Source organism: Anopheles coustani, chromosome 3 (genome assembly GCF_943734705.1).
Source record: "Anopheles coustani chromosome 3, idAnoCousDA_361_x.2, whole genome shotgun sequence".
NCBI classification, from domain to species: Eukaryota; Metazoa; Arthropoda; class Insecta; order Diptera; family Culicidae; genus Anopheles; species Anopheles coustani.
The window spans coordinates 57981207-57993399 of NC_071288.1; the positions used below are offsets into that span (position 1 = coordinate 57981207).

The window sequence follows — 12193 nt, forward strand, 5'->3', positions numbered from 1 at the left end:
CATGTCACGGAATTGAAGCTTTTGATCAGTTTCACATACCAGGATACCGAGTCGAATCTTGTTTGTCTAACTCGCGACATACTGGAGGAGTTGCAATATATGCCAGAGACTCGGTTGTATTAAAAGTTTTGTTAAATGAAATGAAAGAAGGCAACTGGTTTTTGGGTATTGCGGTTGCTCGCGGTGTGACAGCGGCGAACAATGGAGTTGTTTATCATTCACCTAGTTCTAGTGACTCTGGGTTCGTGGGTGTTTTGGAGGGGTGGCTGGACAGATTCATCGATTTCAATAAACGTAATATTGTGGTTGGTGACTTTAATATCGATTGGTTGAACACTGAAAAGTCGGTTCCCTTAAAAAGAGCAATGGAAGCAGTCAACTTGAAACAACTGGTTAACCAGCCGACTCGCATCACGAGGCTGAGTAGAACCCCGATTGATCATGTATACTGCAATTTCTGCAGTCAACAGCTCACTGTCAAGACGGTTGGACGCTCCTAACTGCGCGGTTCGCTTAAGCCACTTCTATCCCGGCTCAGTCCTTCACTATTCTCGGTGCGATTTCGCGTTATTAACGTTACACTCCGCGAGTCGACGTGCCGTTTTTCGCCCAAACCCGTTTGCTGTCCTGTGTTTTTGGCTGCTGTTTTGTACGTGCCGTCTAGAATGTCTTGCCGTTGGTGCGCTTTGGAGATTGGTGACAGCCCAGTGGTGTGTGCCGGGGGCTGTGAGGGGAGCTTTCACCGTAAATGTACGGGGCTTTCGAACGCTGTGTTAAAGGAGTTAGCGAAAAACGATGGATTGTTTTGGCTTTGCCAGTCTTGTTTGCCATCATTGAAGGATCGGTTGGCCCAGGAAAAGTGTCCCACATCCAGCCGGCTCGAAATGGTTGAGGACGCCATAAACAAACTGGCGCTCTCGGTTGCCGATATGCGTAAGGACGTAAGCTCTCTCACTTTGGGTCGCGTCCTCACTGATGCGCCCTCACAACTCAGGTCTCGCGCTCTCACAAATACTGACGCGAGCAATGATGCCTCAAATCGCAGCTCACTGGCACATGTACATAAAACTTCCGAACGCCCCGTGCACGTAGACATCACCAAACCTTCCGGCGTTCAGCTGTCATCACCGCCTCCCCTCCGTCGCGGCACTGGAGCCCCGGATGCACATGATCCTAAAAGCGTTCCACTGAACGTGCAAATGTTCTGGCTGTTTATCACCCGGCTAGGGCCGTTCGTCACGGAAGATGACATTTCAGCCATGGTTTGTAGCCGATTATCACTAAAGGCAGATAACATTATAGGGCGCAAACTGATTAAGCGTGACACCAACTGCAGCACTCTCAACTTTGTATCCTTCAAAGTTGGGCTGCCTGCATCAATGCAGCGTACCGCCCTATCACCAAGCACTTGGCCGCCTACGCTGATCTTTCGTGAATTCATCGACGTCTCGAACAGCGTGAATTTACCCCGGTATCCACTCCAGTGGAAGATATAACGCTCACCACGCCGCCTGCGGATTTGATGGCTGTTCTTCCTGCCACACCGGCCTCACCGAGAAAGCGGACACGAAACGACTGCCGATTGGCAAATAGTCCGGTATCACCTTCGGCCAAAAGCGCGTAGCTTAATTTCCGCACTCCAACCGTTGCCGCCCTCTCGCCGGATGGTATCCTATCATCCGCTATTATCAGCTCGTCATTTGATGCTCCGGTTTACACCCGCCCCCTCGCCGCTTCCTGGTCTACTGCTATCACCCAATCGCCATCCGTCGCCTGCTCACCTGCAGCTTCCCGCTCTCCTGCATCCACCCGCTCACCATCCGTCGCCCGGTCAATCGTTGGATCACGTTCGCTTGATGCCTTGCGCTTGCCCGATGCTGCTGTCCTGCTCACCTCCTCTGCTCCGGCCGATTTATCAAAACATGAGAGGGCTACGAACCAAATCCTGCGACTTTCGTCTGGCAGTCTCCGGCTCGCTGTATGACGTCATCATCGCTACGGAGACTTGGCTGGACGACTCGTTGCCTTCTGCGTTGTTTTACGAGGACAACTTCGTGGTCTATCGCTGCGATCAAAGTGCACTCAACAGCACCCACTGCCGTGGTGGTGGCGTCCTCGTCGCTTGCGCTAGCCAACTGGTGTCGTCCCGTATGCCGCACACATTCCTGTCGTTGCAGCTCCTGTGGATTCGTGTACAATGTGTACGGTCCTCGATCTACATCGGTGTGTGCTACGTGCCCCCGGATCGTAGCTCATCGTTGCCATTTCTGGAAGAGGTGATTGAGAGCGTCTCTTGTATATCTGAGCGGATGGGACCCGGCGACGATCTAATGCTCTTCGGGGACTTCAATCTTCCCGGATTGTCGTGGCGCCCAGAACCCCCAGCGTCGCCTTATTACTTCGTCCCAGCTCACACTACGGGAGTTCCTCTGGCTGCCATCTCCTTCGCCGATGGTATGGCGCTTAATGATATGCGTCAGATATCAGGGGTCGTCCACTCGCTAAATCGGCAGCTGGATCTAGTCTTCATTAATTCTGCCGCACTGGATTCGTGCTCACAGGTATCCAGTGCGCCGTTACCGCTTGTGCCTGCTGATCCTTACCATCCTCCACTCGAGCTCACCCTAACGATTACGGTTTCGAGGGTTCAGCCCCCGGAGGGTGTTAGAGACACGTCGCGGCAGCAGAAGTTAAACTTCAAAAAAATGGACTATGTGAAGCTAGATACAGTCGACTCTCGATAATTCGAAGTTGGAGGGACCCAGAAAAAAGTTCGATTTATCGAGAGTTCGAATTATCAAGAGTGGTAGGAAATAAGCAGCAACGGTTGCTGAGTTATGAACTGGAAATAAGTATGCGTGTATTGATTTACGCTATGCCTTTACCCACCTTTTTTTTCTTTGTGCACCTTCCTACAAAGCAGATATCCTCTTATATCTTCCTTTCCTTTCCTTAACATCGCGCGTACAAGTTCGCAACGTCTCCGGCTTGCTTTACAGGGCACTCGCAATGTGACGCATTCTATTACGTTTCAACATGCTCAGAACTTCGAATTATTGCGAGTTGAGTGGGTACAGCTTCGAATTATCGCGTGAAGAGAGCAACCTAGCTTCGAATTTTACTTCGCTTTATCGAGTGTACCAAATCGTATTGTTTTTATTCGAATTAGTGAGAGTTTTCCAAGGGACTACTGATATACTTCGAATTATCGAGAGTTTCGAATTATCGAACGTTTGAATTATCGAGAGTCGACTGTAGATTAATTGCCGAGTACGACTGGTCGGTGCTAGATATGGAGGATTCATGTAACGCGGCTAGTCTTAAGTTCACTAATGTATTATGTTCAATGTTCCCCTCATGTTGTCCTCCTGCTCGCCCTCCTCCTAACCCCGTTTGGTCAGACAGGCATCTCCGTGTGTTGAAGGCAGACATGAAACGCGCAATTCGTATGGTCGGTATCGCTCTCCTTTCTGGAGGCATATCTATAAGCTCGCAGCCTCTGCCTACAGAGGCTACCATCGGGCTCGTTACCAGGCACACGTACTACGTATTCAGTCTCGACTGTCTACTAATCCAAGATCTTTTTGGCGATTGATGAACGCCCGGCGCGGTTCCTCACGCATTCCCCATTCCATGTCTCTCAATGCAGAGACCGCTTCCACTCCTCATGGCGTCTGCAAACTTTTCGCAAAGCACTTCTCGAGCGTTTTCGTTGACCCGGCTCAGTCGGCTGCTCCTGGCACCGCGGGCCTTGCTCATACCCCCCTTGACGTCCTCACTTGCGACCTGGTGGAGATCAGCGAGGGTGATGTTTGTGGTGCACTAGCTAGGTTAAAGCCTTCCTTCTCTCCTGGCCCTGACGGCATTCCTGCGTCTGTTTTACGCGGTTGCGGGGCTTCCCTAGCTCCTATCCTGGCGCGTCTTTTTTCGCTCAGGCTCCACGAAGGAGAGGTTCCTGGGCTGTGGAAATCGGCCTGGGTTGTACCGATCCACAAGAAAGGATGCTGCTCATCCCCCGACAACTATCGAGGTGTCTCCCTCCTCTGTGCCTCTTCCAAAGTCCTCGAATCCATCCTACACTCTTCCATCCTCCCCTGCGTGCGCCCGTATATTTCTCCGAATCAACACGGTTTCATGCCTCGCCGTTCGACTGTGACCAATTTGATGACCTTACTGTCCGTGGTTTACCCCAATCTGGACTCTGGGCGTCAGGTTGACGTCATTTACACTGATCTGAAGGCCGCATTTGACAGCCTGCCTCATGGCTTACTGCTGGCAAAAATCGAGCGGCTGGGGATTGGGGAGCCTCTTTACTCGTGGATCAGATCGTTCCTTAGCGGACGGTCTTACTCTGTGCGAGTGGAGGGTACCTTCTCTGACCCGTACATCGGGGTGTCTGGTGTGCCGCAGGGTAGCATCCTCAGCCCTCTCCTGTTCTCTCTATTCCTTAATGACTGTGTCAGTGTATTGCCCCCTAACGGGCACTTACTGTATGCTGACGATGTCAAATTATTTCGCCCCATATCCTCTCCTTCCGACTTCTTACTCCTTCAAGAATCCCTCCAAGGCTTCTCCGACTGGTGCTCCGCGAATGGATTGACTCTCTGTACATCCAAGTGTTGTGTCATATCCTTCAGTCGCTCCGCTGGGATGACCCACTACGACTACTGTATTAGTAGTGTTGCTTTGTCGCGGGTGTCGGTTGTCGAGGGCCTAGGGGTGTGGCTTGACGCCGCCTTGTCCTTCAGTGTGCAGATTGACAAGGTGGTATCCAAGGCCAACAGTATGTTGGGGCTTATGTCTCGCCTGGCATCGGAGGTGCGGAACCCGCGCAGCCTAACAGCGCTGTACTGTTGCTGGGTCAGACCGATCCTCGAGTATGCTTCCGTGGTATGGACCCCAACAGGTGTCACCGCCTTGGGAAGGTTGGAGGGGGTTCAGAGACGCTTCACGCGCCTGGCGGTGAGGCGTCTTCTCGGCTACAATGCCTCCTCCCTCCCGCCTTACGAGTCGCGGTGTCAATTGTTGGGGCTATCCACGATTCAGACTCGCCACCGGAACGCTCAGGCTATTTTCATCGCCCAACTTCTCCTACACTCCATTGACGCTCCGGATCTCCTCTCTCATATCCCTCTATATGTCCCTTCTCATAACCTTCGAGAAAGGCCTCCTCTCCTTATTCCCACGCGCCGTACGCGTTTCTCCCAGAATGATCCATTTATCCGCGCCATGTCTTCTTTCAATAGTGTTAGCCACCTATTTGACTACAACGTCTCCATCCCTGCCTTTCGTTCGCGTCTTAACAACTCTCTTTTGTAATCTATCCCTCTCCTCCTCTCGTGTTCTGTCTTGTTGTTTTAAGTTTAACTATAGATTTAAGATACTTTGTATAGCCCGCGTGGCAAACATTGTGTAAAATAAATGTAATGTAATGTAATGTAATGTTATGTAATTTCTTTGTCTTTGTCAGTTGCTACGGTGTCGGCTCTCAAGATAACTTACCACGAGACTCTAGGGTTGAGCCTTCGTAATGAGCATTCCAACATTGTCCAAAAACGTATTTCTTGTTTGACCGGATACTCCAAACCATCTCTTTGTAATTTCGTTAGAGAGGGTTTGCAGAGTACAATTTCTGGTTTTAACGAAACGGCTAAAGTATTGTGGGATACTCTGGAGAACGCCATGAAAACCTTTACAGTGAACCGAACTATTGCCGCAGATCTAGCAAGACTTAAGAGCAGGAGGGATTGTGCCTATGCAAAGTTCTTTAGGACAAACATTTCTCAGCGGTGGTGGGAATACACCGCTTTGAGGAATGAATATACACAACGTCTGAAAGAAACAAGGCAACAGTTTTTTAGCAACCAGATCAGGGACCACCAAGGTAATAGCAGGGAACTGTGGAAAGTCCTCAAGTCTATGCTAAAGCCAGAGGATAAGCCTGGTTTGAGTGTAACATTTGAAGGATGCGCCATTTTTGAGGAAAGCACAATTGCTGAAAGATTTAACACTTTTTTTGTTGATAGTGTCAACTCTATTCATCAAAGTATTCCTTCCGTGGCTGAACCTTTGGCATTGAGACCAAATAGTAACCCAAGACAACAATTCAGGTTCGAACCAATATCGATTGAAAAGCTCAAATCGATTTGTTTTAGCTTAGAGAACAAGGCTGGAATTAGCAAAGTAAATGCTCAGGTACTGCGTGACTGTTTCCATGTAGTTGGGGGGGTCCTTATTTCACTGATCAACCAATCATTGGAGGAGGGTATTTTTCCTGACTCGTGGAGGGAGTCTCTAGTAGTGCCAATTCCTAAAGTGTCAGGAGCCACCAATGCGGAGGAGTTTCGTCAAATTAACATGCTTCATATACTTGAAAAGGTGTTGGAACTTGTTGTCAAACAACAACTTGTCCAGTATCTTGACAGGAATAACTTGCTGGTGGAGGAACAGTCGGGCTATAGAGAAGGACATTCTTGTGAATCTGCGCTGAACCTTTTATTAGCTAAGGGGAAGGAGTTGATTGAGCGAAAACAACCGATTGTTGCAGTGTTCTTGGATTTGAAACGGGCGTTTGAAACGATATCGCGGCCTTTGTTATTGGAAACAATCAAAAGGTGCGGTATCGATGGAGTTGAGTTCGAATGGTTCGCATCTTATCTCAGTGGAAGAACGCAACGAACAATTTTCATGAACTGTTGTTCAAACCCTATCGAAAACACCCTTGGGGTTCCACAAGGAAGTGTTCTTGGTCCAGTGTTGTTTATTATGTATATAAACGACATGAAAAAGGTTTTACAGTCATGTGAAATCAATCTTTTTGCGGACGATACAGTCTTGTTTGTCTCGCGGAAATATTTAAAACAGACCAAGGAGCTTTTGAATGTCGATTTAGATGCCTTAGATGGTTGGTTAAAATACAAGAAATTGGCCTTAAACATCAAGAAGACCAAATTCATGGTATTGTCTTCCAGACAAATTACTGACCAATCAGCTATTGTCATCAATCAGGAACCAATCGACAGAGTCTCCCAGATAAAATATCTGGGAGTTATATTAGACGAAAAACTGTCTTTTGGGCCTCATATTGACAATGTCACCTCAAAAGTGGAAAAAAAGTGTGGTGTGATTAGTAGATTGGGCAACAATCAGAATTTTTTCGGAAAAGTTCAGCTCTACAAATCGTTAATAGCACCGCACTTTGATTTCTGTGCATCAATTTTATTTCTCGGCAATCAAACACAGTTACAGAGACTGCAGAGGTTGCAAAACAGAGTCATGCGAAAGATTTTGTGTTGCGGCTGGTATACTCCTTCGGTTGTTATGCTCGACGTCTTACAGTGGATGTCGGTCAAGCAGCGGATAGTGTTTCAAACTGCAGTCATTGTGTACAAAATTTTGAAAGGCCTGGTACCAACGTATTTGGGGGAAAGGATAGTGGTTGGGTCTGACGTGCATCGGTATAACACTCGTAGTGCCGGTGAGCCGAGACTTCCCAGCTATCTGTCCGGAAACGCCCGAAATTCGTTGTTTTTTAAAGGAGTACAATGGTACAACAGGATGCCGAGAGAGATTAAACAAGCGCGAAATCTAAGGGAGTTCAAACGCCTATGCGCCGTATACGTGAAGCAGGTGGTCTGACGCTGTGCTTGTAATGTATTTGGTAAATGTTGTAGTTTTTGAGCCCCGTAGTATTGCATTTGTCAACACGGTCTTTGACTATGGTGATGATGAGTAAAAAAATGAACAGGGACTTTTTATTTTTATTATTTAATTTAACTTAATAGAATGAATGAGTCTACATAGTTTTGAGACACGCGCGCGTAAATGAGGACAATTGGTGGACATGGCTGTACGAAAAGAACTAGTAGTATCTACACATCTCGCTGTAGTTGGGTCCCTTTCTGTTCTTGATAGTGGCACCACATTATCAACCAATGGTAATTGGCGGTGTGAACTACAAACAGAGCAGAAATACCCTTTTACACTCCGGAAGGTGGTGCCTCGTTACCTTGGGGGACTCGGCGATTTGCCTTTCGAGGTGATTGCTCGGGACCGTTGTATGCAAGGAACAAGATCAGGTCCCAACTGGTGGGTTTCACCACACTATCAACCATTGATAGCTGGCGGTGTTAACCAAATCTGTGCGAAAATACCTGCCCTACTCCGGAAAGTGGTCCCCTTTTGCTAGTTGGGAAATCTAAGATGTACCTCTTTGTGCAATTGATGGCGACCGTTGTATGAATGGAGAAGAGATGGATGCGATTGTTCTGGAGAGTAATGCCCCAATGCCCCCTCTCGTTTGATGATTAATATTCAATATCGCAAGATACTTTCGTCCCTCTCAAACCTATGTAGGGGTAAGCGGTGGGACTCATCATCATCATCATTTCAGAAAAATGAAATATGTTTTCTTAAACTACAAGATGAAACTAAGAAATGACCCAAAACCTAGAGCCTCTGTTCTTCCAGGTTCTGAGAAACAGTCCGTCAAAGTCAAGATTTGTGAAAATATCGCGTAAAAAATTGAAAAAAAATCATCAACTTTGAAGGTCTGTAACTCCTATAATAATGGCCGGAATCGAATTTCAAGCACAGTTTTGGAAAGGTATATTATCATTCTTTAAAATTGTTGACAGTTTAAGTAAATTGAAATTGAATATTACAAAATATTAAGCATTGTTTCGCAAAACTCTTGGAAAATTTTTCAATTTTCTGTTTTTAACCTTACGCCATCGCTAAGGATCGTAAAAGATTGTAATATGTTTCATACCCACTTATAGTCTAGAATGTTTTGTAACAATAAATGATGGTTTTTTTTGCATATACGCGCGAACTTTACCTGTTTTTTTGAACTTCGTATGTGAAGCTTATAGTTTATCACCTACTAGGCGTCTCCATCATGCCATATGCTGCATCATGTGTGGTAAGAAATATTTGAAATTCTCATTCAATGAAAAATGTGAAGCAAGGTAGTGGTTGAACATCACGTTAAAGGAGAAAGACAAGCCAAGTCAATGGCAAAGAATGAAATTTGGTTTGGTTTGCTTTGAATGTATCAGGTCGCTTTTTCTTATTCTACAGCTCACAAACCCATCTTTTTATACCCAAAATTGCTCGGAATAATGTACCCTACACTACCACTTTGTTCTGTTTGTACCCTTACCTGTAAAAGCTGTGAATTTTGGGTAGATATACCTGTCACTCTTTTTCTACCCCAATTTTAAGCACCGTCAATGGTGGGTGGACACAAATATTTGATAATATTTGCTTTTGAAAACAATATACCCTAACAATACGGTAACAGCTAAGGTAGACGTTAAAATTTTGACCTTCGAACGGTATACCATAGCGGTATGCATTTGAAAAGATACATATATAACCATCGTTTGTTTATAAAAACATCATTCAAGCTTTACCTTTAACTGCATAAACAGCAATTGTCAGTGAGCTTCTTGGAGAACAAACAACTTTTTACAGTTTTGAAGTTAATAATCTGCTTGAGATTGATTTAATAATCTCACGATGGTTTCCTTTAAAATCAACGATATCATAAACGTTTTGAAAAACAATGCTTCTTGCAAGGAAAACATTGGGTATGCGTAACAGTTCATTGAAAGTAAAGTAAGCATCAAACCGTGTGATAAATTGAAAGTGACTAATAAGTTAATGATACTGGAAAAAAGTTTCAAGGCTAGATTGAAGAAATGTTCTAGAAACTCGAAAATATTACAAAATGATTCGAAAATCTGGTTGAACAAACCATTTGACATTAGTGCCTATACGGAAAACAAAAGTCGTGGACGGCCAAAAAAAGAGTTCAATGATCTCTGCGTGCGGAATAAACGTCGAAGTGTGGCCAAAGAGACAGATATCAACGGCAATCTCGAAAAGGAATTATACTCAGTGAGGTTGTTAGCTTTTAAAGAAAAGCAGTTAAGGCTGATGAGTATGATAGACATGTTTTTGAAAAATCCTTCAAGTGTTATGCCAATGACAACCAAAAGTGATGTTTTAGTATCTGCCTAAGAAGCGTTGGCATGTTTTATAGACAATAGTTTCTCAAAATCCCAGTATAATGATTTGCATAAACAAAAGCTGAAGTTAATCTACAAGAGTTGGTTAATCACACTGCGTGTAGAATAATTGAAATGCAAAAAGTAGAAATCTTGCGACACCTTTCATCTTCTTTGTGTGATTCACTAAGCGTCGTATTATTGTGCTCGTGGGGCATTGACGGATCTAGTGGACACAGCATTTACAATCAACCGCTTCATGGTTCCGGAGAAAATACTGCATCAGACAGTGATTTATTAGTATCGGCATTAACGCCTATCCGTCTTTCGTTCATCAGTGACGATTCAGATATCATCTGGATAAACTTGATGCCTCAAAGTGTTAGGTTTTGCAGGCCAATTGTGATCGAGTTTGCGAAAGAGTCAAAAGAAAAAGTTTTACAAACAGTAGACGAAATCAAAAGCCAAATAACCAGGTTAGTTCCTTATACAATTCAGCTAAATGAAACAAGTAATGTGACGGTAAACTATTCATTTTACATGAGTTTAATTGATGGAAAAATTTTGGCATATTTAACCGACACTCTATCTATGCAAACATGTTGTATATGTGGTGCAAAACCAACCGAAATGAACAGTGTAGAGCACTTAGAAAATGGATTTGTTCCAACTCCTGAGAATTTATCTTATGGAATATCTCCACTGCACTGTTGGATCAGATTTTTCGAATGCTTGCTTCACATTTCGTACAGAATTGAATTTAAAAAATGGAAGGTTACTAAAAATTTTAAAAGCATGTACAATGATCGAAAAAAAATTGTATTGGAAAAGATGTACAAGGAATTTGGTGTAAAAGTAGATGAACCAAGGCAAATGGGTGGAAATAGTACGACGGGAAATGTTTGTCGTAGGGCTTTTTCAAACATTGAAAAATTGAGCGATATTTTGCAAATAGAAACAGAACTTATAGAAAGGTTTCGAAATATTTTAATAGCCATCACCTGTTCACAGCCTTTAAATCCAAAAACTATTACTCTATATTGCATAGACACATACATGTTTTACATACATCATTACAATTGGTATAAAATGCCTTCCACTGTCCATAAAGTTCTTGCGCATGTAGGTGAAATCATTGTAAATGCCCCAGCTCCATTGGGATCCTTAGGAGAGGAAGCAGCAGAAGGTAGAAATAAAATATACAGAAGGGATAGAAGAGAACACGCCCGTAAAATGTCACGAGAATTCAATATTAAAGACATTTTTATGAGAGCATTACAATCATCCGATCCATACATTTCAACAATATCTCTGGCTAAATCGTTGAAAAATAAAAAACAAATTCCATACCCAGACGCAGTAAAAACATTCTTCGTAGATTACAGCTCCTCAAATAGTAACAGTCCCTTGCCAATTCAAACCCAAGAAGATGATGGTACAAGTTCAGAATATTCAGATAGTAGCTCTTCGTTAGGAGACGTTATGTCCGCGTTAGATGCTTTGAATATCAATTATATTCCAGATGACAATATTTTGAATGGAAGTTTGTAGTAAATTTAGTTTGTTTTATATCAAACTTTAAAAAATCTTTAAGTTAGTATAAAAAAAAAAATTAAAAAATAATGCACCCATAGAAAATTCCAAAAATATGAGGTTTTTGCAGCGCCACCTGGCGGGATTGTCCCAAAACATCGTAATTTCGTGTAATATAATAGTATTACACGATATTACAATGAAAAAATTGCAAAACATTTGATTCTGAATTTTATCCCGGCAATTTGCTCTTTTCGCTCCATAGTGCGGCGGTGAGATGGGCGATGGCGTCGGCGGTGAGATGGGCGATGGCGTCGGCGGTGAGATGGGCGATGGCGTCGGGGCTGGCGTTGGTGATGATGTCGGGATTGGCGATGGCAACGGGGCTGGCGTTGGCGGTGGTGTCGGGGCTGGCGTTGGCACTTCGAAAGTTCTGCGATAACGGCGTAGGCACTTCGAAAGTTCTGCGATAACGGCGTATCTGCCGGAAACGAGTTGAACTACACAATCCTGAGATCACGTCGGGGTCACCAGTTTTAGCTTTAGCCGACCGGGGTCGGTGCTATTTTATATTTCGGGATCACAGGATTATCGTACAGTTAGTCGGTGCGGCGCGGTTCAGCGTGTATTTCGACGTCCGATCACTG

The 12193-nt window shown here is 44.6% G+C and overlaps 1 protein-coding gene across 1 annotated transcript; it reads left to right on the forward strand.

Moving 5' to 3' along the window:
* Positions 1 to 4650: 4650 nt before the first annotated feature.
* On the forward strand, positions 4651 to 11988 carry LOC131263568 (keratin, type II cytoskeletal 60 kDa, component III-like). The gene is made up of 2 exons (XM_058265789.1): positions 4651 to 4890; positions 11812 to 11988. The coding sequence occupies exons 1-2, from the start codon at positions 4651 to 4653 to the stop codon at positions 11986 to 11988; spliced, it is 417 nt and encodes a 138-aa protein (XP_058121772.1).
* The last annotated feature ends 205 nt before the right edge of the window (positions 11989 to 12193 follow it).

Bases quoted from the DNA above. Each gene is read 5' to 3' on its own strand.
- LOC131263568 (XM_058265789.1), top strand. From the start codon at position 4,651: ATGACCCACTACGACTACTGTATTAGTAGTGTTGCTTTGTCGCGGGTG. The intron at 4,891-11,811 runs GTATGGACCCCA...TTCGCTCCATAG, and splicing joins TCCTCGAGTATGCTTCCGTG to TGCGGCGGTGAGATGGGCGA.